We start from the raw sequence: 27311 nt of genomic DNA, 5'->3' as shown, positions 1-27311 counted from the left end.
TCAGTCCAAGCTTATACTAAGCTTGTTAGTGGTTTCTGATGCTGCATATGATAGTGCTAAAGCATTACCATAAATCAGCAGAATTAACTATGATCTTCAGAAGCATGCCTGAAAGTGGGTGACAGAAGTCTGCAATTTGGTGCTCTGAATATTATGATAACATTCTATATTAAATGTTTATAATCTACTTAGAGCTGAGCTTCAAGTATATTTTATATTTGTGCTTTACCCAATATTAGAAATCATGRGCTATTATGGCCCTCCATGGTTATGTTGTTTGTAACATCCAAAATTAAAGAAAATATAAAAACACAAGGTGAGCAAGAGTTTGTTTTCTTACCAATGCTATGTTATTAATATTAAGAAGTTAAAGTTCACCTACTGTGGTTTTAAAATTTAGATGTACTTTGGAATAAATATACTTTACTCCTTTCCATTCATATATAAAATAATCTACAGCACTGACCGGATTTTAGAAACTCCAGCCTAATACAATTTACAAACTCTCTGCTGGTGTTGGAGATACAGAGTCAATTTTCCTTCCAGTCCTCATAAAAGTAACATATCTAAATTATTCATCTAAGAGTAAATAATGATGATGATTTGCAGAGAATAAAATCACAAACTCAACAGTTTTGATAGCCAGTACAAAAATCAAGGTTGTCATATTACATACATAAATGTTCTGATCCTAAGCAAGCATGATCCAAAATTTAAAAAATAACATTGCCTGTATTAGGTAGGGGATCCTATTTCTTCCCTGTTCCAATTGCTATCCTCCCAACTTGAAAAAAAAATAATGGAGTAGCTTGTATTTTCCTRTGTATATAGGCATATAACTGTCTGCAGGATAGCAGAAGTAGACGCTCTTTTATCAGAATGACTACTGCTGAATACAATAGTCCCGGTGCATAAACCATCTTGAGAGACAACAAATTAYCCTTCACTGATATAAATCAATATATCTTTAAGTATTCTAGCAAAAGTAGGTTGAATTTGCACCAGCTGATCACSTATAGTCACAACTTTTCATGTAATATGAAAATAATGCTATTTTTATTGTGGAAAACTATGTTTAAGAGCAGCTTGCTTCAGATTTGAAGCACCAGTAACATAGCTGAAATATTAACTAAGCAGGTGAACYAGTGTCACCTAAGGATGCCTGACAAATTTTATTGTGTAACAGGMTGAGTTAATCCCAATTTCATAAAAGTGTTATAATTAACAGACAAGAAAAAGAGCAGCTAACAARCCCTTTCCTATTTCTTAGCAAAGGCTCCAAATTGTCTACCATCTACGCAGACAAATGGGCAGCAGAACCAAAACGCAACCTCCACAGCTTGCGAGTCCCACGCTCTCGTGTACGCCCGGATTATCAGCACCCTGCCAAGCACACTCTGACCGGCAGCTCTTGGGCAGCTGCACAGACCAAAGGTGACACAAGGACTATGCAATGCTTGGGGCTGCTCCAGAGGTTTCTCCTTCAGAGCAGTACAGACACAGCAACCATAATTCTCAGTGACTCAGTTTCCCTGTAACTGAGCATATTCACTTAACTTACTTCTGTTCAGTGTGCATAGCGATTTTTATGATCTCAGACATGACCTTACATTACTGCTGAAAACATAGAAAGAATTCCAAAACCAACCAATATTCATATTTGTTGAAATACAGAAAAACAGGAAATAAAAGCAAATATGTCAGAAAATTAAAAAGTAATATTCAATATTTCACATTGATAATTGCAGGAAAGGAAATGATCTTTTGCAAAGACTGCTTTGTAAATTCTAACAAGGCCCCAAGACCTATTGATCTGCTACATAAGTGCCGGTCATGCAAGTTAGAGCTGCCTAGAGACAGCAAAGCAAGCTTGTCCGTCTGTTTCACTTCCCCTCCTTTTTTTTCCCCACACATGAACATCCCACACTTGCCTCTAATGGCTGTGAAATTTTGTYTCAGCTTTTCTGTTACTTGTGCATTTAAGTTCCCCATTCAGTTTCAACTCTGTAATCAAAATATCTAAAGCAGAATAAATCTGTATATCCAGCTGGTACACAAATCTCCGAGGTGCATGGACTATACCTGAAAATAAGAACAAACTGACATAGCAACAGCTACGGGTGAAATTTTCACACAAACATATCAGGAAGTGAAAAAGCAGTGTGCCTAGTCCATCTCCCACAAGAGTGGGGTTTGTAAACACTGTATTTCATATTTTAATCTACTCTGCATGCTCTGTTCCTCTTCCAGCCAAGACTTTTCTTCCCCACTGGAAACCACGCACAGATGCCCATGGGTTCTGCCAAACTGAGCTGACTTTTCTCTTTTTAGATCCAAGCACAGTTAAACTGTGTTGATTCATCCGTGGTTCAGAACTTTTATGACCTTTGAGGTGGCAGCACTGTCACAGTTTGAGATGAACCAAACCAACTGGAAGACCACTACACACTCTAAAATATAGCCAGTAAAAGAGAAAGAAAATACAACCTGTTCTTTCATTACTTTTGTTCCCATCCTAGCCTACTTTGAAGGTTCAGTTACATCTTTTTTTCTGTTCAGAATACACTGAAGTCTAGATGAACACTCTAGCAAGCTAGTTGGCTGTAAGTTTTATTAGAGCTTTCAAGTTTCTTTAAGCTGTAGCATTTTCCAAAGTGAAGGACGAGAGCAGGGATTTACCCTCACGACATCCACTGAAATATATTTTTATGCTAGTATGAAGACTATGAATTTGCATTTTGTGATGTTCCTGAAATTAGAAGCCCCATGAACTAACCATTTTATGATATTTATGCTTTGCTTCATAATGCATTTTCCACAGATGAATCAAAGGGCCAAATGCAATTGCCGTTGTGAGATAATAAAGCATGAAGTRGTGTGTTTGGAATTAAATTTACATAAGACGAAGGATGGTGGGAAAGTTTATGATGATAGTAGCAATCAGTGAGCATACCACGGTTCTGGCTTCTCAGAAACTGCTGAACAAAATACCGCATCATCAGCATGAATAATTAAAGCAGTATCTGGGAATTCAATTAATTTAAAAGGCGAGAAGAAAAGTTTTCTTATATTTTCCTGGGGTTTATGATCAGAGTGATGCCCAGGATCCATAACAGAGTTATTTTCCCCAACAGCCTCATAATATTGTGCAGCTTGCTGCTTCTGCATCTGCTTCTCTCACTGAGATGTGTTTTATACTGAGTAGAAGGTTTCTTCCAGCAAGGCAGAATCCCACGTAGTGCTCCTGGATTCGGGTAAACCTACAGATTCAGCTTTTCATGTTTCACCTCTCTACCCCACTGGTGAAGCAGCCTCACATCCCTGACCTTTCCCTGCTGCTCCAGGAAGTCACTGGAAGGGAGCAGCCCCCACCCTAAAGAAGGAAGAAACTGCGAGTGTGTCACAGGGCTGCACCGGGACTTCTGCCCCTCCGAACGCCCGGCCCTTTGAGAGCCCACAGAACAGCACAGCACACAGCAGGAATTAGTGCTGTTCAYGTACGCAAAGCACCTCACAGATATTAATAAATCAATATCCCTCTTACCCTTGTATCATAGGGTCCATCTCATCCTGCTAGCAGCTGGAGAAAACTGAGGCATGAAGAAATGAAAACGAAATGTTTCAAAAACAGCTTTTGATTTCAGGAATACAACATGAGATGACTGGTTTCAAAGACTCTGCATGTCTGCAGTTTTAAGCTGAAGTTGTTTTCAGGGCATGTGAATACTCAGGCTCTTTAAAGGCTTCTCTATCTGGGCACAGAAAATCAGATATCACTTTATAAAAAAGGTCCAGATACCTTGCTTGGAGTCTGATGACTCCTTGGTGGCCAAGGCAAGATTGGAATTCTGAACTCTTAAATGTGTTCAGCCACAAAACTTACTTAAAACAGTCACTTTCATCTTACCTAGAAATAATACTTTTCAGTTCTATTCCTGATCACAATATAGTCACATAACAAAAACTGAAAACAGTTTAATGGTGATGCTAGCCATCAGTGGAGGTCAGACCTGACAGTCATTGATTTTTATCTAGTGCATCTACTCCTAAACTGCAGTGTTGCAGATTCTGTAATGTACATTTCTGAATCCAGTAACAAGAGCAGACATCTTGGCAAGCAGTGGCTTCGTCAGCCAACAACAAATTTAAAAGAGTAGGACCAGCAACACTTCACTTTGCAGCAGGACCAAGATGTCATTTGTGGGGTTAGCTCCCAAAGCAGATAGAACCATAAATACCATTGTAAAATATTCCCACAAAGAGAAGTCACCACTATGCAGTGGCCAGTGCAAGGCACTAAGTTTCTCTAGAAGAGAAGAGCAGGAAAGCAAATGCAAGTACTTGAGACAGTAAGATAACCTTTCTCCCCTCCCTTGAAGGAACTAAACCATGCTGACTCAGGAGAGCATGCAAAGACAGACGAGAAAAGGGGAAGGAGAGAAATTCATACTTCCAAGAAGTCTGAAAATWCCACTGTATTCACATCACGTATGTGCTCAGTTATGAGAGGGTKTGTTGCCTGAATGTTATCAACTATTACTTAGTGAGTATTCTCACTGGATGGATGACACCATGAAAGTTGATCAAGACACAACTGGTGAAACCTGTAACTATTTAAACAAGAAAGGGAATGGTTTCCTTTGGCTCATGACAAGGGTTTTTACCGTGTCCTGGTTATACAACCTTTAAGACAATGAGAAATCCTCACATTTTATTCAGTGAGGTCTCACTCAGTTTCAGAAAACTCTGAAGTTGGGAAATATCTTCAAAYGTGTGTTTCTTAAAGAGATTAGAAAGCAGAACTCTAGTTAGCTTTTGTCTGTCTGTTTTGCTGAGGGTGTTATACTAAGAGCATGCAGGAGATGAATGATCAACACTGAAAACCTTGACGCTTCTTTAAAAGCCTTATTTTAATTTTTTAAAAAATATGACAGCAAGAATTAGTACTGGCTCTTCTATTTCAATAATGGTAGTCATGTTGAAATGACAACAAACATCATTACATTTACAAGCACATTTATGTAGACAAAAATTGTCATTCCTTATTTTGGTGGAACATTTTATAATTTGCCCTATAAACAAATAAAATCAGTTTAAGCTGTTTTTAGCCTTCAGCAGTATGTCAATACAAGCAACTCAGAGCTAGTCTTACTGGTACTTATTGGAAAGTATCTCTTTCCATTTCAAAATGCTTAAGATTAAAAATACAGTATTTATTTTTCAGTTTGTAAGAATACAGTGAAAATACTTAATTTGATTGCTGGCTGTGAATAGAAAGCAGAAGTTAAAATACCATAAATGTTGCAAACTTAAATGAAAATGGATGAAAAATAAAGCCATATCTGTTTTCCTATTTGACTTTAATGTTTTAAGTAGGAAATAAAATATGACAAAAATAAGATACAAACTTAGAAAAAAGTACACCCTTTTTCGTCCATTCGCAACAAAAAAAAAATTCCGATTTGTTTTCATCCTATGGAAATACACTTTCTCTGTTCTCAATTCCCTCCTTTGTTTACACTTGATCATGGTTAAAATCAACTTAGATATTTTTAGTATCCTACAAAAGATTTATGGTTATGGCTGGAGCACTCAGTATAAATATCTGGTAAGCATCAGTGTAAATGTGAATGTTGTATAGGAAAAAGTGTTTCCTAGCACTGAAGGAACTGACCTGACTTTTCGGTTTGAATGTACAGTTAGATAACGCTAGAAGACACAGGAAGTATCTGGGCAGATTATGGAATAGCAGGACAGATCTCCATACTGACTACGCAGGTCTTCAATAACTAAAATTGGATTTTTTTTAAAAAAGGAAAAAAAAAAGATGGAAATCAGCTGATTAAGACATAGAATAGCATTATTAGTACAWGAACAAACTTGTTGTTACATTCGGTTTGCCATGAAAATTTTCTATAGTTAAGGAAAAAGGTCTTGGAACAGCTTTCCAGTAGAGAAAGTGGGGGAAAAGAACCTAACTGGCTTTAATACGGAATCTGAGGCATTTATGTTCAGAATTATATGACACATCTGTGACTGCAGGAAACAGATTTAGTGATCTATAAAGGTCCAGAAAGTTTTRTCCTCCTAGGCTTCTATGCCTGGCWATTGGCATTGTATAAAACAGCACTGGTCAAATCATTTGATATACAGAAGTACAAGACAACAGAGAATGGAAAAGAGCTGATCTGGAATGAGAACTTTTTTCCTTATCTCATAGTTGAAATCTCTCCTGTAAGCAAAGGTCAGATCACAGCAGATTTGGTGGCAAAATATCTATGTACCTCCATACTAAAGTTTCAGATTTTGGTATTTCTTCAGTCATTTCCTCTCTCTGTTTTATACATTCACTAACAGTGGCAAGTGATTGCAACKGGGAAGGAGTTTATGAAACAGCGCATAAAGAGTTCTGCAACCTATCTGCTTGACTACTACCATGTGAGTTCTAATCATTACCATTTAATATATTAGCTAAGTCCACATAACAATAGAGACAMATCCTACTCCTGTTTATGCTGAGCAAAGCCTGAAAAAAAAACCTATCAACTCGAGCAAAACTGCTCTGTATTTGCCTCGGCATGGTGTGGACAGCAGCATTTTCAGCTGATGTTACATAGGGYTCTCTTTAATACCAAGTCTGTTTTTAATATTGGTTATACTGGGCCAAAATCTGCTTTTGAAGTAGAACATTATATACTTGGATTAACTTCACTGAATTAAATACAGTCATTTTATATTTATATCCATGYAGTTTACCTACTTCTTACAGCATTTGTAGGAAAGATAGCTCTGTGGAAGTGCTGAATATGGAGGACAATGTAAACTTTGCTATCAGAGTAAACCAAGAAAAAGGTCTTGTAATCCAAGTGTGACACACATGAGTGCTGATCTAAGAAACCGAACAAACAGCTGGAGAACAGCTGGAGCCAGCCACCTTACACGGGTCAGGGTTACAAAAGACTACTATCCCAGTCACATGGCTTGGGTCAGTATTATTGGTTCCAACAACACACTCGTATCTTCCCTCTCTTTTTGAAATTCAAATGTGAACAAAATATATTTGCAACTACAAAGACTCACTACAAGCTAATACAGCCCATTAAAGGGCTAGTTACTACTAACTCCTGGTGGCTGTTACTGCTTCTTGAATTAGAAAGTAAAATAGAATTGAAAGTTTCACTTTCCAACAAACTACATGGCTGTTCTTTCATCCTCATCATGAAATATTAGATAATATTATAAGAGCTATGCATTTATCATAATCTTTTATTCCTTCTCCTTGCCTTAGAGAAAAACTTTGTGTATTACATGCCATTTACTGTTAAGCAAGATGTAACAACGGAAGAAAGTCTTACGTCGGATSTACCTTTGGGTATGAGAATTAACAGAAACTAACTTGTAACACTGAATGTTATGAGTAAAGAAAATGAAAGCTTCATTTGATTAATTCAAAGTGATGTAGTACACTTGTTACTGTCTTAAAAGACATTTGAACAATATGTGCATAAATCACAAATATATTTGTGTTGATGAATAGTGAAAACAAAGCAAGTAGAGGAATATGTGGTTTGCTCCTCTTTCCTCATACAGATTAGAATAATGTTTGCATTGCATTATTCAGTTGTTTTCTTCATAAAGATCTAGTCTCTGTCTAGGTGATACAGAGGASATAAGACATATACAATAGATCTAGTATCAGTGGGTGAAACAACATGAGAAATAATTTAGATACGAGCTGTTTTAAATCTTGCAGAAGGGTGAGGGAAGCCTAAAACYAGAACACATTCTCATGATGAGAAAAAAAATATATACAAAAGCTTGTTATAAATSAAAACAATTTACTTGTGCCAGTGTCCTTAAGTGCCACAAACTCTTCTGCTTCTGCTGCTACATTCTCTAATGATATTACTGCATATAGCACATCTCATCTAATCTGTTGGTAAAATCCTAAAGTCACTTATGTCAGTCTCTAATGCAAGCCAAATGAGTCTTCCCAGTAATAAGAAGCTTCACAGAATTAGTTTTCGTTTTGCAGAAAATTGCCATTGGGGCTGGCACTTTTATCTAAAAATTTCACTCGTGCATAAGCAAAAAACTCATATATTATTTGGTTACATTCCATCAGTATGAGAAATAACATTGTGAGAATTCTATGCATGTTAATGATATATAGAAATCCACCTGCTTTCAGATAAAATGAGTTTAATTTTCTGTTGCCCACTGCCTGGTTGGCCTTTCATAAATTACTTATGCACAGCTATTATTAAAATAGAGGGAAAGCAAATTAGAAAGTCCTCATATCTCTCCACTGGATTTAACCAAGGCAGGGCTGTGACAGCTAGAGTCAGCGTTTTTGAAAAAATTCTGCTCTCTTGAAAAATTTTGCATCTCTATACAATTCTATGCCACTGTTGTAAACGTTCTGACCTGCCTTCTTACCAAATTAACCTAAATCCTTTCTATTTTTCAACATTAATGGAATCCTCTAGAGTCCTGCTGATATATATTAAAATATATTTATTGGTTAATTTGAATTCCAGCATTTTGTACCTCATTTCCCAGTACTTCTGTTATATCTGAACAGCTTGGAGCTTTAGCATTAGAAACTTACAAATTAAGATAAATACATCTGACAATTATCAGATCAAAACAACTTAACTTTCATTGGAATATATGATTGCAAATTTCTCTTCCTGATGAAAGAGAAAATGAGGACTGTCTGCTTGAAACAGTTAATTGGATTTGAAAGTACTGTACATTTCAGCAATCGGTGCAGCTTTTGGTTGGTCAATGACTACTTGACCTCCTGGTTTTCCAACAGACAATTGGCTTTCATTTCTTGAGGGTGTTTTAAGTCCATAGTTCATGGTGACTTTAAGTTTAATTTTCTGTTAATGATATTATTTTGCTCTTTTAAGATAAAACTTTCTTGTGATGTGCTGAGCAGCAGTGGCAATCCYATTACAGTGTGAGGAAGGACACCTTCACAAATTGCATTATTTTAATATTGTCTCTACTGGTATGTCACTTTCAAATGTCACTTTAATATTTTAGGTTTATAATTCATGTGTATCTAACCTGGCAACTATTCTGCTCCTTAAAAAATATATACATAATTATCAAAAAATCAGAGCCACATTGTGGTCTTCCGCCTAGTCAAAGCTCCCTTTTCAGTAAGTGGGCCCTGATTGTAATCAGCTGCTAGTTTAACGCCTTCCACTTCAGTAGGCTGACTCCTGATTTATAGCGGTACAGGTTAGTTTGGGCCAAGGACATGCCCTACAGGTTTCAGACTCAATCTCYCCATTTTCAAGCCCATTAAATTTGCATCCATACCATATAATAGTGCATTAAGCCCATCCACACAGCAGGCAATTTTCTAATGCTAACAATTTTGTGTAGAGCTGACATCCACAGCGCTTTGCTAAGCCCAGCCAATCAATGCTGGCTCTACTAAGAAGCAAGGGGATGCCTCTGCTGCTGTTATACAAAATCAGCTTTCCTAACCACTTGAAGCAATTATTTCTGAGGACTTTTTTGACTTAATTTACATAACATGCATATTTCTTTATTGTCTGCTGTAGGTATTATTATTTTATATTGCATTCTCAGAGATGACTACTGATACACAATGCTGGCAAGCTCTTAGGCTGCTCTTTGACGTATGAGCTGTACATCTAATACCTACCTCCACCAAGAGGGGCAGTCCTGCTCTCCCCTCTACCTCCACTGCACCAGATAGTTCGCTTCCTTAACTGCCTTAGGAGGGAACTGAATGAACGCCAGAGCTGGGTAGCAGGAACAGAGGGAGCATATGGCTGGGAAAAGGAAGGACAGCAGACAGCTCTGTTAGGCAGCAGGAAGCCATTACACTGTCTTAGGTGTAATGTGAAACCAGTTTTCCTGGTTCTCCTCAACAGATTTAAATTCCAGTGAAGAAAAAATGGTTCGTCATTGGGTATTTTAAGAATCTATCCTTGGAAAGAAGGCTTGGAACAGGTAGGAGACTGAAATATTTTCAGTAGGTGTAAAACTAGACATAGATTGCAAAGAAACTGTAGAGCTCTTAAGAACTGCTGGAACAAAAGATATAAATCTGGATTATTTATAAAGTTGAGTAAAGCAACAGACAGTTGGTARAATAGTTTGTTTATGTAAATCTGGTTTCTAGATTTTAATTTCATGTGAACAAAAATGAGTAGGAGGTGCTCCACATGCAAGTCATGGCTCTTTACACGGCTGGGARGCACAGGTTGTAGTGCCCTGGCTTTGGCAGCTTTCCAGGCTTGACAAACCCACCCTCTGGTGCAGTATCCCCACGGGCCATCGATCAAGATCTTAGCTCAGATTTAAAACCGCTTTTATGCATGTCCACCAGAAGTACTAAGTCTGAGAAGAATGAGAGTGGATTCACCTTTGCAGGCAGATGAAAAAGAAGTATGACTAYACAACCTTAGCTGTAACTGCTACATCACTTGGCTAATCATGTAAGAAACACCAGAGTGCTTGGGATTAGTATGCTCATGAGCAACTTCTCACCTACAGAAATGTATGTGTTTATCATCCCTAAAGTAATTCAGAAATTTTTAATTCTGAAGAATGCTTTCTAAAGCTCAGTAGCTGCTAATGTGGACACTGATTCTATCCAATAATTCCTCATTCTATGTATGCAGTTTCCATAAATTCAATAGGACTATTTAGGTGATAAGGCAGAGCTCTGTGGACCAGGCTGTAAGAGGATGAAAATCTGTACAGCTAGGCCAGAATTAARGGAATCCTCCTGACTTACAAACTCTAAACTCTAAAAGGCAAAATGTAGAATTCAAGCTAGGAACTAAGAGTAACAACTTCCAGAGTGCAGTCCTCATTTTCTCAATAAAGAACCTTGTCCCAGTATCTACCCACCATTTCCCACAGTTCTGCTAGCTGTAGAAATGGGTTAGGGCAAACATATTTTGTACAAGGCATACTACAAATCTTACAAAGTTATTACTTGGATAGAACAGGCAAAACAAATGCAAATTATCAAACATTTTTCCACTGGTTTCCTAGCAAAAAGTTTGGGTTTTTTTTAACTGCTTGAAATGTTTATAAAATTGGTTTGTATGTACACATCCAAATAACATAGTATACTATAAAAATTTTACAAGTCTCAGAATGCCTCACATAAAATTTTAAAGCCTTTGCAATATGGAATATCCTAAAACTTCTTTCTCCACAGACTATAGAACATACACATTTTGTCTCATTTTTTGCAGTTCTGCTATCCAACCAAGACAACTACGGCTAACTAACACCAGTTTTTAACAATAACAAAAACATTTTAAAAGTCATTAAAGTCATTAAACTTATAATGTATAATATTGTATAATGTATATATATAATGTATAATAAAACTTAATGTTATAAAACATTAAAAGTCAGTAAAGGCATTAAACACAGTTGTAAAAGTCATCTGTGCTGAATTACTATAATTTATTGTTTATAGAATGGGAGCACATAGGAATCCTGATCAGGACTCTGCTATGATAGATGTTAGACAGAGAACAAAAGGTGATCCTTTCTGCCAAAAGTTTGTGATTTAAGTATAAGATATAGACATAAATGTGAGCATAAAGCAATAAGCTACATGAGTAGCCTGTGAGAAATCTATGCACTGAAATACACTCTAAAACAGCAGCACATAATTTTGAACAGTGACTGATTACCTAAAAATCAATCTCTGTTTGCAAATTACTCTTGAACAAAACAATTAAAATATTCACCTTGTATAACTTACCTAGATGTAGCAAGCAATGAATAAAGGCCTGTCATGATTTTTAAAATGTTCTAAACATAAAGAACTCCAAAAACTATGACTTGTTTCTGTACACTCTCAAATACAGAATGTCCTGTGCACTAGTAGAGGACATCTTACACTATTAGACTGTTGAAATGTTATAATTAAAGGTCTGTCAGAGTTTCCATTAAATCCCTGATTTTCAGGGTTTAATTAATAACAACAGTGAAAATTAATGTGAGTAGAATTACAGCCACTGTCACAGCCCTACTGCATATTAATTCCTGATTTTAAGTCTGTAAAACACGTGGGACTGATCCAACTTTCCCTCTTCAGGCAAAACTCCCATCAAAGGGAAAAACTGTTTGAAGACAAAATTCTTCATCATAGTCGGTGGGTATCTGTCTGAACATAGACAGTGCAACTGGTCTTGAAAACACCTATACATGTTTATACAGTAAGTTAAATGAACATTTCAGAAAGTCAAGTATTACTGACTTGCAAAGAGTTATTGAGAGAAATTCAAGCCATGAGAGTCAATGTATCAAGCACAGCTCAAACTTGTACGCTTTAAAACCCATGACTAATCATATTTCCTCAATCTTTCCATCAGCCAACTAAGTATAAGAGTATGCATTTATTTTTCCTCAGAATTCCTAGTTACTATTGATTTTCCCCAAGTAAAACCTATGGGATTAGTTCCATAATGGAAGATGTAGAATACAGGTAAATATTGCGAAATATGTTTTTCCTGGAAGCCTGAGAGCAAATCAGATGTTGCATTACTGAAACAAAGGCAGGTGGCATCATGGATTTGGGTTCAAATAATTTGGAACACAGAACTTGCCATAAGACTATTGCCTGAAAATAGGTACTAGTCTCTCACCATATGACACAAGGAAATTCAATCTTTGGCATAAAAGGATCAAATAAAACGATATCATTGTGGAAATCCAGAGGAGGACSTAGTGGAATACTACAGGATATTCCGTTCTCTTAGGGGCAGATAATATTACAGATGAAAATGTGTAAGCATGAAATTTTTCTCAACCCTGCTGTGAGAAACAGATGGAGAGATATCATGGATATGCAAAATATTACAATAAAAGTTGGAAAGAGTGTACTCAGAATTTGCTAAAAATGTTAAGAATACATCGTTTCATATAGAAGTATCTATTGTAAAATGTTCAGTTTTGTCCAGATTCCAAACTAATAGCTGCCATCATTTTCTTCTACATTGCAAATCTATACAATAAATTTATATCACACACATGAAAGCYTTATAGCAAAATAAATAAATAAAAATAAGAGTTCAAAACTATTTGCTGACCTGCTAAGTTGGTCGAGTAAGTTCTCAAGCAAGTAAAAAACTTCATGTTATAAAGACGAGTGGTTACTTGTCTGCTTAGTGAAAGCTATGCTGTCTCAGGAAGCAGCATTACTAAAAACAAAGCCCACTCACTWAAAAATTCATATTACATCATAAGCAATAAGCTGAAAGCAAACAGCAGAGAACTTGATCTGTTTTAGTAAAGCTAGATATGTTGGCAGCACAACACAAAAAGGGTGATGGAAGGTACRTGACCAGAAGAACACTACTTCTACTGTGATCTTATATCAGTACTGTCTTGATATCTATATTTGGGAATCCACTGTGCTTGTTACTGTGCAATTCATCATAAGACAGCCTTTGATCTGGAGAGTTTTAAAGCTCAACAGATAATGCAGACAAAAGGTTGGAAAGAAAAGTATTATCRTAGTTTTATCAATCTAGAATTGAGGTTATGGCTCCACAGCAAACTAAACTAAAAATGGAACCGCAAGGCCCTGCTTCCTCCTCCCCACTCCACTGTGCTTGTCAGTCTCTCTGCTGAGCTGTTGCAGTGCGCTATTCCAGTATAAATTTATCCCTCCAAAAATGAGTATAATTTTGCCAGACTAATCTACTGACACATCTCAGTGAGGAATTGAGAAGTACCTGAGGTAGCAGGGGACACAAATGTGACTGGGTGGAAGAGGATAGAGGGGAAGGACTACTGATTTGGCACTACAGTCAGGCCTACAGATTAACCGATTTATCCAAATTCACTCAGGAATTCTATGATGTGCAGCATATCATTTTCTAGTTTCAATATAAGTAGCTACAAAGAGATCCAAAATAAATTTAGGATGGACACTAAAAAAGACTTTTTAACCACTAGAGCACCAAAGTTCTGCAACACTCATCCTACAGCAATAATAACAGCAAAAACCTAAGGAGATTTTAGATGAAGCTTTRCATTACATGAGATGATTGACAGAGATGATAAAGGATTGGGACTTGATAACACAGAAGTGTCYTTTCAATTCCATGCATTCAAACAGCTCAACTAATTCAGAAGAGAAGCTGAAAACACTTCCTTCAAGTACGCTACATTGGAGGAAGTTAAATCAAAGGAATGTTAATGCTAAAACCAAGAAAAAAAATATTACTCCAATTCTGGAACTCTTATGAGCAGAGAATAGTACTCTTTACAATTTACGCATGTCATTATAAACCAGTAGACAAAGAACAGTTAGGGTTTTGACAGAGACAAATCACCTGTCAAAACAAGGAAATCGATACTGTTAATCTAGAGCACCTGTCTTGCCTTGTACCCATAATCTTTCAATTTAATAAACAAAAAATAAAACAAAATCTTTGCAGAAGGACATAGTTTGCCCTAATCCGTGTTACAATAAAATAAGGAATAGCCCAATAAAAACTGATAAAGCTAATAATTATTTGTATGTATCTATTGCTGAGCTATAAATTCTTCTTTAGATTTAAGCCCAGCACAACACCATTCCCTTTCTCTTCTCATTCTGTAATGCTTAAGTCACGTAACAAACATCTAGTGATCAAAGCAAAATCACAAACTGGATAATTTCTATTTGGACATTACTTTTTGGCTCCGCTTGTTCTTGCAGCTGGAACATTTGTTTACAACAGCTCTATGCTGTTTTGCGAGTAAAGCTGGCAAAATACCACAAATTTACAATAAACTTTGAAGGGGCTTAACRTTAAAAAGTTCCACTTTCAAATCAGTACAGTTTGACTCAATAACACTGCCACCAAACATAAACAGCCATAATGGCAATTTTACAAAGCAAAATCATTCATACACAACATCAAAAAAGGAGAAGGTCTTCTTTGCAYAAGAGTGCAAAATACATTTACAGTAAGGCCATAGAAAAAGGCAACATTGCTTTTTGATGATTTGCTGAAAAGCTTACCACACTGTATTTGCTTGATAATGAATTTCAGTCATATTATCATGTACTTCAGACTTCATCAACAGGAGTGCTTCACTGCAAAGAAATACGATTTTAACACATTTAAACATAGGTGAAACAAGGAAAAACAGTACCYAGGATGTTACTTTCTTTTCTGCAAATAATAGTTCAAAAAAATTTAAGATTTTACTATAACTAAATCAATGCTTCAAATGCATATTGAATATGGAATAAGAATTCCTTTATTGGATTGAAGTACTTAACTTTCAAATTTTTATATTAATTGCAGCATTTTTTGTTTTGTCTTTATTTCATTTCCATACCGATAGAGAAAATATAGTATGCATTTATGGGAAGAATAATAACCAAAGAAAGTGTAAGACTGTCTTTTTATGCAGGGCAAAAAATGCCTCGTTATTTACTCTACAAATTCAAAAAAGGGAGGAAGAGACAAAAAATGAAGAATGCTCCTGAAGGAACGAACATGGATGGAGGCATGAAATATTGGCTAATTCTGTGGTAAAATTTTGCTTCCAACAGGAAAAATAAATGGGACCAGATTGTTAATTAAATTTCCACCACAAAGGGAAGAAAGCAAATTACGAATTTATGGTACGCTGCACTTGCAGCAATTTTTCTGAACTTTTTTGGGCTACCATAATCTACAGCATTTTATTTACATCAGTAATAAATAAGATAAACAGCATCTTCTACTGCCTCTCAMGTGATTTTCTGATGTGCTCTCAAAACCAGACAAGCAATCCGTACAAGCAGAAAAAGTCCTATGATCAATGGCATCCAGTGACTTCTCATGCTGYAAGGCCTTCTAAACATGACGTGCACAAGTTGCCTACATGCAGTTCAGAAGGCAGCGAACGTGGATGGGAGGCGAAAAGCTCAGAAAGCACGTCACACCCATGCTTGCTCCAAATACATTTTTTAAGAGCCATATACAGTAACCACAACTGGTGAGCGGGTACAGGCAGTCTTCTCCTGGCTTTTCAAATGTGTGAAGGCAGAAGTGCAAATCAGAAAGGATTTACCAGGGTCAGGTTACAGAGACTGTAGCACACAAGAGGGGATAGCTAGGTTTTGTGGCTTAAATTCCCACATGATATAACATGATAATAGAGCTCCACAGGTCTCAGTCCCTCTCCTCTCACGTGTAGCCTGGGGCTGCTTCCACTCATGCAGCCGCTCTTCTCAAGTCTATGGCTCTGCTTTGGAATTAGCAGAAGTAACAGCATGTGGCAGCAGAGAACAGCTGTCGTCTTCTACAGGTCTCACAGAGAACGTGCCGGGAATTTTTCCAAGAAAACTATTTCTTGTACTTATTGCAATATCTACATTTTCCAGACTGTTACCAAACTAAATGTTAAAGTTACTTAGATGCATGAGACCCCCATACACCATGGTCCTGGATGTTGGCTCAAGTTAAGGCCTTTACAACATTACAGCCATTCATAAAGTGCCATCTTCCCTAAGAAAGTCAGAAGTACGCTCCGGTTCAGTGCGGCACGTGCCAGGAACCTCAGCCATAGGGAAAATGGAAATAGGAGCTTATCACAAGCCTAGAGAGGCAGCAAGTGGAAAGTTGTCTAAGGACTGTGAAAGTGTTCTCACAGCATCCATTTAACAGTGAAGTAACTCCAGGAAGTKCAGTGAAATTATTCTTACTTTATACAGAGGTCAGAAAAATGAAGCTACTCAAACCGTAAAAAACTACCTTGCACATCTTACCATGCAAAATTAAATAATAATAATAAAAAAAATCATGGAAATAGCCCAAAGAACTTTCTCTGCATGGGGCTGTAAGTCATTTAAGTCATTCAGTGAGATGGGAAAATGGCCATTACTTTTCACTTGGCCAGTTCATATTGTGACACCAGGAGAAAGACAGTCTATCAAGTTTTTGTCTGCAATGTCTATTTTTTCATTACACTGCTCTTGCCCTCCTTCCACTGTGTCAGGAGTGCATTAGGTGTTGGAAGGGCAGTGAGACYAGTGGGTAGAGAGGCTGGAGAAGGGGGAGTGAATTATAGGCAGCCTGTGGAATCTATCCGAAAGACTGTGCTGTTTTCCTTTATGGATGATATGTATCTATGTCCCCATGTTGTACTACATAGAAGGGATCAGAAATAGGATTTCTGATATTTCATCTGACATGTCAGAAGACATCATTTCATGAAACTGTGTTGCMACTTAAATTCTCATATTCCACTTTTTAAAAGGATTGTATATATTTTAATCTGTGCTCCTAGGCTCAGAACCTTATGCATATGACTGATACTGCAAAAAAAACACACTTCAAAGACCTTAACTCATAGGTAATCTTTTATATCTGTAGGTGTACCTTACTCATCCCCCAGTGACATAAACGACTTCACAAAATGGGAATAAATGTTACATTAGGTTCAAAGCTAGGTGTATCACAATTTGTAACAGTTTGGAAGTTCTTTTGTAAATCGAACAACAGTGKTTTTTAACCAAGAAAAGGCTGAGAAAATAAAAATATCTCAACTTAACTTAAATGCAAAGGTATCAGGGTCACTGCCTATAAATTGTGAATAATGCTGCCCCATGTAAATCTTAAAAATAAGCAAATATACTCCTACTACTAATATAACTTTACAGTACTTACAAGATAAATCTTTTTAAGGAAAGTTGTGGAATCCTATMAAACGGGACTATGCTATGTCCAATACAGTATTTTTCTATGCATGTAGCAGTAACAYGGCAGCAAATGTGAGCTTTGGAGATACCAAATTAACTATTGCACAAGGTGAAGATAGGTATCACTTCATACCAAAAACTAAGCACAATTGGAGGTGTTAGGACTGTCTGACCTCCCTACTTAAAACACGTTATTAAACTCTTGATAGCCTTGCTGTATTTCTAATGGAAACTGGATCATTTATTATGCCTCTGCAAGAACACACATTGAGCATTCTAATTACAACATAAAAATATAAGATTGGCTAATAGTTGGCTGTTCAGGCAGTGAAATTTCAGAAATATTACCACGTAGAAAGAAACCTTGGATCCTACCCTTGTCACAGACCACAGTTACTTTTGCCAGGTTATGCACATTTCTAACACTTTGTGRGCAAATTTTTCCACACTGAATTCATGCAGTCCACATCAGCCACAATTTAGCACATCTGAAACAACTGAGCTATGCTATGTGCTTTATACCAGCTAAGGATCAGGTTCACTGTTCTTAAAAAGTTTGTGCAGCAGGAATAACAAATTGCCTTGTGAAGGCAAACAGTATAATTCAGTGGGTAATGTAGACCAACAGAGGTCCTTCTTCTGGAGCTCTGAATAATGATAAAAATATTAAGTAGGAAGGTCTGCCTCCTATATACTAAAGGAAATAAACACCCCCCCTTTTCCTCCCAGAAGGCTAAATGCATTTGATTTATGACAGTACTTTCGTATGGGCATATRCCGACCTTGCACAACAGAACAAGCACTTTGAAGAGAAGCCCAGTCTGGGCACTGCAGTCACATACCTGCATATACATTAGAATGCTGCCATTAGAAACATAAACTTCATCTCGTTATGTTGAACTGTGTATAACTTCTAYTTTTACTAACCTATAAATAGATGTTGTTCACAGTGAACAGACCACGCACATGTTTATATGACTTATGACAAAAGACCTTGGTTCTCTGGAGGACATTCCTGTCAGTTTTTCTTCTGCTGCTCCTCAAGCAAAAGCTATTGCCTTGACAACAACGGGGCATTCTCTGGTTCCATGGATGCTGGTAGGAAGAAGGCCAATTTTCTTCCACAAAACAACAGAACTGCTAATAAATGAGCAATTAACAACTGTTTTGATTCCTTCAATACTTCCAAAATCAAGAAGAAAATGAAGAATCCTATTAAAGACACAGGATTTGATAAGCCAGATGCAGAAGGATTTATGCACAGAGGATTCACAGACACAAGTGTGAGCAGAAGAAGCTGCTGTCACTCAAGAATTCAGTAGCACTGGGAATGGCTATGGCTAAAGCTGGGGCCTGATTCTTTGCTCGCATCAGTTTGCTAGAACTGTAATGCCACTAGACCTCCATGGCATTGCCCTTGCTTTACAATTCCACTGTTTATAAGGAAATGTTGAAAAGCAATATAGAAAGGATCCATTTGTAATTACAACTACTTTTGCATATAACTTTTGATATCTAAAGAGTTTCTAACTTTCTCTATCTTGAATTTTGTGCCCTAATTTTTCTTTTCTGAGTGGAACTCTTCTTCCAGAAAATGTATTTCAGAAGTCAAAACGAGGACACAGGAAAAATTGATGGTCAGGAAAAAGATCACAGTATCTGCATTTCACTAGAAAGAACAGTAAACACAGACACTAATTATACATAACACAGAGAAAGCTATGAGCGTGCTATGCTGCCTTGAAGTTTCAGAGTCTTTTCCATATCCTGTAACTGAGTCAGGGACCATTCAGGCCTATACATATATATATATATACAGCTGCTTGGTCCTTCTGTACCAAAGGTCTCACCACATCCTTGAGGAAAATCACATTCACTGAAAGCCAAAGCTTCAACAGAGAAACCTAGATATACTGTCCTAATCTTCAAATTCTTTATTAACGTAATCACATAACGCGGCTTTTGGCATCTCTCTCCTGAGTTAGTCAAGCTTGCACCTCCTCTAAGGGTTATTTAAAGTAGAAGCAAATATCTGATCACAACTGGTTGTATGTCCTTTAACTACAGCAAATTATTTTGGAATGTATTCATTAGTAATTAGAAGCGGGATGTTCAGAGTCAATAGAAGCTAAAAGTACACATTAGAAACCAGCCACAATTTCATGACGCCAATAGAATCTGTTATAAAAAGCAATGCACTCTGTATTCTGAGGAGATTACATTATCTAAATAGACACGTGTGCAAAAAGCACATGACTGATCCCTGCAGCTCTAACACATTTTATTTGCTTATTGTATTTTATTAAAGAAAAAGACAYACACAGCCTATCACAGTAGCAATTCTGATGGCAGTGTAAATTTAACATGCAGGCATCTATGGCAAGGCTTCATGATACACCAGCCTGCTAGTCAAAATAACAGCATTTCTATTTTAAGTTAAATGGAAGGAGATTAGGGGAAGAATACTCCCTCTCCTATCGACCACTGAACCCATAGCATTGTTTATTACATAAAAGGTAATTGCTTAGAGAAGATTCCCTCTGTTTTTGCTACAGAAAATGGCTTGGTTTGYTATTAACCCTTCTCCCATTACCATGTAGCCACATATCTTCCACTGCTCACAGAAGTGTACAGAGCCTTCTGCATGATTGAGGGCAGGAACTTTGTAATGCACTAGCTCTATCTATCATATTTTTGGCCTACAGCAGTAAATTTTGTATGCTTTTACTCACTACTCCCTGGAAATATGGTAAAGATATGGCTTTTTATACAAAGATAAAGTACACAGAAATGATACCCAGAGAAAATATGGTAATAGAAAAGAACAGGCTCAAACAACAATGAATGGCTCACAGTCAAATCCAAAAGCATTAGAAGATTTCAGGCTGAGTTGGTAGAAGTACAAATCCGTCTTGGATCAAATTATTCACCCATTTAGTCTGGAACCTCGCCTGGCCTCGCAATTAGTTCAACTGTGCAACGCTACTTAGGGGTACATTCACAATCCCTACATATTCTCTACAGCACAAATAGACTTTAGAATGGAAGAACTGGATATAGGATACCCCAGATAAACAGTATAGCAATTACTCTCCTATAGGGCTTTACACTTGTTTTTGAAAATAAAATACAAGCAAAAAATTTTCATCTCCTGCTTTGTATTCYGTGCAATTTGAGGCACATTTCTTAACCTCTTTGTGCCTCTGTTTCCTCATCTATGAATCAAGGATCATATTACAGCCTTCATGGGGCTCTCTGCCTATTTTAGTATCTGACAGGGTTATGAATTTTCTTGTTATATTTAACATACGTACACAATGGAGTTTGAGAATTTTAGGCTCTCTCACGGGACAATGCTCWCTCTCTATGCCATCCTAAAGTGGAGAAACTGTTCTGCCAAGCAAAAGGTTGCTTTAGCAGAACTCACTGAGGCTAAACAATATCCATGAACACCAAAAAGCAGACCTGATCTTTCACACCTCCTTGAGGAACTCACCTGAGCAGACTGAGAGTGGAAATGCATGTCACTGGATAGGTCTGATCTGCAGAAAGAGGTTTTTTGATTCTATTAAAGAAATAAAGAGAAAGCAATTGCTATTTTTACAATTATGATTTGAAATGCTGGATTTAGGAAAAGTAAAAGTATATTATACTCCCTTTTTCCYTTACCAGTTGATTCACCATTGCACATCATTTTTACAACAATTTACAGTGAAATACTGTAATTAGTCTAATTCTGTAAGCAACTTTGTACTTATGTAAGTAGAGCTGCTTTATGCTAAGCAGTAAGTCTCAGTCTCTTCCCAAACACTGTTTGAAGTAATTTTGGTTATAATTAGCAATCCCTTAGAATATCATTATTCTATGACTTGTAATTTTTCAGCAAAGACTCCCTTCCTGTCAGAGAAGGTTTTAATCAGAAGTCATTTTGGCTAATAATATGTATGATCTTATCTCTCCTTGAGTTAATACATGATGTCTTTAAGAGAAAGGAACATGTTTTCTCCTACTGTTTTAGAAATGTATTATAACCTTGACCTACAAAAATAACTTCTAGAGGCAAAAGTGCAATTTGGTCTCCTAAAGTAAATCCTTAGCTTAGCTTCCAGATTCCTCAGAAGGCTGCTAATCATAGTGTCAAACAAAAGAGTGACTTTTAACAAGTTTTATGCTCGAGTCTGTAGGATGTRCTCATCTAAAGCAGATTGCTGTTTATTCCTTTACATTTGCCTGCTGCCACGCAATGTAAGCAGGTCTGCAGTTACCTTTCAGTTGACTAGTGTCAATGATAATAACAATACATTTTTATTTTTAGAACACTCAGATCTAAAGGCAAGTTATCTCTGCACATGTATGCATGCACACACAAATGTAAGTAATATCTGAACATTTCCAAAGGGCAACAAGTCCTTTTGGAATAGTAATGAATAGAGAAATCATCTTGTGCCCTGCATGAGATAGGTGCATTTCAAGATTTTTCTGTATAGCTTCCATGAAAATTGGCCCCTAAGCAAAGGTGTGAGTCATTGATGAATACAGCTCTAAGGCTTCATGCTGTGCAGCAAGAGCTGTAAAAGGCATTAGAGGAACACAGGGGAGGAGGAGGAGAGAGAGAGGGGGTTAGAAGGTTATTAAATAAAACCTAGTAATGGTTTTACATGAACATTTTCTGAACAGTGTTTTGAAAACGTACATCCTAACCCACTGGGCACGGATCAGACTACTGGCTGCAGTGCCCTCTATTGGCTAATGCTCAAAGGGGTTGCACAGACACTTCACTGTCCAGCAAAATAAGCTTTTGTCTACATCTAAAAGGATTTGCTGTTACAGCTATCCTAGCAGATTCTGGTAATGAAAACTCAGATTGTACTTGTAAAATAAATTACCCTACGCTGGTATAGGCTTACAGTAATTTTTTCAAATGAAATAATTTACTCCAGCAAAAGGTGTTTTTCTCCTCTGTATCCACATCCACTACACAAAAGCCTGTGCCCACAGAACCGTATCAGCAAAAATCACAGCCTTTACCAACATAGCTGTGCAAAAGTACAGAACAGGCCAAAGAGAATCTACTGGGGACTGTGATAGACAAAATGTGGAAGTGAGTTATGAATTTTATTTGCAATTCTAAATTTCCTCAAACTTCACAAGTGTTTGATTTTGTTTTACATTTGTCTGTTACTTTAACAGACCAAAAATTAAACATAGTGCCAATTTATATCATTCACTTGTTTGCAACAGATCATCTGTAACTGACACACATCAGTGTTGAATTATGAGCAACCCATCTTCCTATGCAATGTTTTCTTCCCTATATTGGGAGATCCAGGTTTCAATAAAGACATCAGATTTTAGTCAAGACATAAACCATTATCAGATTCTTCATCCTTCATACTTCCTGCATAGTCCGTCTCTTATTCAGTTCAACTGTCCCGTTGATCTCTCGTCCCAGTTTTGCTTCTTTCATTGTTAATTTAATTTACCCATCTGAAAGAACAGCTACAATATGCCCCATTACATCCCATCATCAACATTATGAAACACCCTAAGAATGCAGATGAAAAAAAACTGCACGTAGATTTTATTATATCTATTGATTAAATGTATATTAACTTGCTACATTGACTTAATTACAGATAATCCAATAACCCATTAAAAAAAGTCTTTTTTCAGTAATAAAACTTGATAGTTTAGATCAACTTTGGCAAAAATATGCTTTTCTGCATTTTAGAGAGCAAAATTATTTTTTAGAAACCAAATCATAATTAAAATCTTCATTTTCCCACAGATCAACWAGTTAAAGAGCTTGGGCATAAACAAACAAAAAACAATCAAAAGCTTTTTTAAAAAAAATAGKTGCAAGAGGAGCAYAAGTCTTTATAAAGGTGAGGAACAGTGGTTTTGTATTTATATATTTTGAACAAATGAGCATAGTAGTCTACACAACTGAAAGTTCAACTATTACAATTCTCTTTTAAATAGGAGGAAAATACTTTGTCATGTTAGTGATATTCTGTCCAAAATAACTTTTGTTTCTCTAGTACAGCTTTAAAAATAACACCCATAAATTTTACTAGAAGATAACCTCTGCATCTTTGGGGTTTTTTTTCAGAATGGAAATGATATTCTCCCTTTTAACTGAGGAACTTGGTAATTGTTGTTGTTTAAAAAAAGATGAAATACACAGACATGCAGCACCATCTACTGGATTAGCATGTCTGTCAAACACCTATGCACTTATTTACAGAGTATATTACCACAGGCAGAAGGAAAAAGCCATACAAACAAAAGCATATCATGGAGATTTATTTGGTGTATGTCAGGCAAAAAGAATCAATGGGCATGGAATTTCCATGAAAAATTGTGAAACAACACTCTACTTGCATAAGACTTTTTAAGGCACTGTAGATTTTTAAGGCACTGTGTAAACACTGCACTCACAAAACCTATGAATAGAACTCTTATGATTACAAAAATGACCATTCAGAAGTCAGGTAACTGCCTTAACAAACTGCATTAAGAAGATTTTAATTTGGTTTCTTGTTTGTACGCACTATGGTACATGATCATAACTCACCACTTTTCCTGGGATGACTGATCACGTTCACCTGATGGTAAAACAACTACTCAGTAACTTGCTTTCTTCTTATCAGACACTATGCGGTCTCACGTGCTATTTAAAACACAAGCTCTGCTTGGAAAACAAGAACCAGCATCTTTCCAAGGTCTTTATACTGCAATGTCACATTGCATTACAGATAAGAATTTAAAATCGCTACAGGGTGAGTAAAAGGAGGTTCTTATTTTGCATAGGGGAAGTGGTCACTAATACTATATGCCAGCACGCCACTGAAGTCTCCGGTGTACCTCTAGCAGCTTCTAGTGTCTTTGGAGTTCAATCTCATCATTCTGGCAGATCACCTAGCTACACTCCACTATATCTATATCTTGGTGCGCTACCTGCTAGCAGGTCAAAAAGCATAGTACTTAGCAGGCAGCCCTTTCACCAGATACCCTGCAAACAGCTGCAGCTTCTGCCTTGCTATCACACCAATGCATGACCTCTACAACCACCCATTTTCTGATTAGCCCCATTTCTGATACAGTACTGACAATTGCTGATCCTAACAATTTAGTCTGAAAAGCCAGCTGCCTGTCAGCAGTCTTTCAGAAGTCTCCTCTGCACAGACTACAGTGGAGAATACACATATCTTAAGGAGCCTGATTTTTGCACTTACAGAAATTTCCTTTTCTCTCCTTTATGGCCATAGGTCTCAGCTATCTTTTTATCTTACTGCAGAAGATCGCCATCTTTGCCTTGTCCAGACTGCTAACACAAGCCAAATCATTCAATATTCCTCTGCAAGGAATTAACCCTTGTCTGCAAATTATTCTCAACGTCAGACTGACATCATCACTGAGCAGCAGACTGTAAAAGCGTATGACAAGAAAGCCAGAGCTGAGAACTCTGGCCATCAGTACTACATATGCCTCAGAAGGCAAACGGTCAGGTTATAGGAGACTGCTTGTTGCCAAATACTGTCTGGAACTACTACATTTTCCTGCTCTTTATCATGACTGATAGGCTTGCTTCTTCAAAAATATTATTCAGCAAGACTTAAAACCATTCATAGCCTACTGTGCCATTTAAGACAACAAAGAAAGTAAAGACCTTCCTGTCGACCTCTGTATTCATTTTACAGTTAACTTGAGGCACTAGATTTGCTGCCATTCCTCCATTTCTAAGAAACTAGGTTGCCTCTTTGCACTGATGTTGTTCTTTTTGCTTTCAATGTTTTTAAGAATAAAGAGAGAGACATTTCACAGGGGGATGGATCGATGAAGAGACTCATAATCAAAGACCAACAATAGTCTGCAAAACACTGCAGGTTGCATTTTGGCATATTCTCATCTGCACTAATGTTCACAGCTCCTCAGTGATCTTTTCTTCTCTTAAAATACTGTTCCACAGCATATGCAGATGTTTAATAAGATCACTGTCTCCTGCTATGATCAATGTTGCTACTATGCTATATACTCACAGGCCCATGTTTTATATCAAACTCCTCACTACATCCTTCACCTCCTCCTACCATCTGTCAATCCTCCTTGCTGTTTTGCTCAGGCAAATATTGATTATGCTTTGATTCATTGTCTTTTCATCTGCATCCCTTTAAAGGCCTGGCAATATTCATTCAACCTTTTCAGGATGCACTTTCCTGAGGGCATGAAGCTAGCCTTCTTCATACTGGAGTCTACGAGGATACTTCTTCCTCATCCCCTCCTTTCTCCTTTTTGAAGGTAGACTTTGGGCTGATGGGGAAAGAAAGCTGATCAGCCATTTCAAGCCCACAGTCTCACTACAGAAGCCCTCTGTGAGTGACTGTTCACTGAGCACACTGTTCTGCCTTTCATCACTCATGAATGATGGAATTCACTGGCACAGGATGATTTGCAAGCCAGGAGTATCAGTGGCTTCAAAAATGTATTAACCAACAGCTAAATGCAATCTCTAGCTCAAGGAACCTACCTGCTGATTTTGGAAGATGTGCTAGAGGTCTGTTCAAAAACTGGGCAAGAACCATACACCTTCCTAGAAATCTGTTGTTAGGCCTTATCAGCAGCAGGTGAGCTATCCTAGCGCTGGTTTGATCCCCGATTTCATGCAGCTGTGACACAGCTCCACGCTCTGGCAGAAAGCAGGGAATCTGGTGGGATTCTGAAGAGCTGGGAACAGCCTGTCAGCCCAAGATGGAAATCTGCATTTCCGTCCGAACAGTGCAAGCGCAGAAGAGTTGCAAACTGCTGCAGACAAGGTCATTGCCTGAAAAAACACAGATAGCCTTAGTAACCTTGCTGCTAATGGCCCGGCTCACGAGTTGGTGCAAGCACCTGGGAGGAGGCACGCGCTTGCTCTGCGGCTCMGGCCCGCAGGCTCAGGGCCCCAGGTGGAGTGAGGGGGCCTGACAGCGGGTGTCTCCTCGAGGTCTAGAAAAGCAAGAATAAAAATTTGCAGGAAGGAGGGAAAGGGAGATACGAGACATAACAAGGGGACAAATCACATAGGGCTTGATAGAGAGGTACAGATTTGATGCGCTTTTAGTGGGAACAGATCTGAGACTTGGTGAAAGGCAGAGTTGGTGTGTAAGGAGCAGGTAAATGGGTGACTGCAATTATTACCTGTTATCAGCAATAAAACGAGCAGCTCGGCTCTGTGCCGGGCAGGTGGCGAGCAGCCGCTTCGCTCTGTCAAAAGCTGGTCGCCGCCAGTGCTGCTGGGGAGGCAGGAATGGAGAGGGYGAATCTGGAGAGAAAGGGGAACCTGCCGTGTTTTTAGCAGACCTCGTTAGCGGGGGGACAGGCGCGGCGAACAGTTTCGTTCACCGTATTTGAACTTCGAGGCTTCACCTGGCGCCAGCGCCTCGCGCGGCCGCTCCGCGGGCTAAGCCGCGCTCGGAGGAGGAGCGGGGGGGCCGCCGCCGCCGTCCTCACCTGCCCTCCGCGGGGAGCGGCGGGGCTCCGCGGCGCCAAGGCGAGCGCCGCCATCGCCCTCCGCCTCTGCGGGGAGCGGCGGGGCCCGGCGGTGCCTGAGGCGGCGCCGCGC

At 37.9% G+C, this 27311-nt stretch overlaps 1 protein-coding gene across 1 annotated transcript in view; it reads right to left on the bottom strand.

Moving 5' to 3' along the window:
- The window catches only part of FXR1 (FMR1 autosomal homolog 1), a 100522-nt gene extending 73269 nt beyond the window's left edge, over positions 1–27253 (bottom strand). The window contains exons 1-3 of the mRNA XM_085301229.1: positions 27092–27253; positions 26888–26982; positions 21204–21249 (exon numbers count right to left, since the gene is read on the bottom strand). Of these exons, the coding sequence (XP_085157355.1) occupies positions 21204–21249; positions 26888–26982; positions 27092–27253 (303 nt within the window). The remainder of the gene's footprint in view (positions 1–21203; positions 21250–26887; positions 26983–27091) is intronic.
- Positions 27254–27311: the final 58 nt, after the last annotated feature.

Source organism: Rhea americana, unplaced genomic scaffold (assembly GCF_003343005.1).
Source record: "Rhea americana isolate MKP2758 unplaced genomic scaffold, rheAme1 scaffold_174, whole genome shotgun sequence".
In the NCBI taxonomy this organism is placed as follows: domain Eukaryota; kingdom Metazoa; phylum Chordata; class Aves; order Rheiformes; family Rheidae; genus Rhea; species Rhea americana.
The sequence above is the reverse complement of the archived record's forward strand: the minus strand, read 5'-3'. Positions and strand labels throughout refer to the sequence as shown.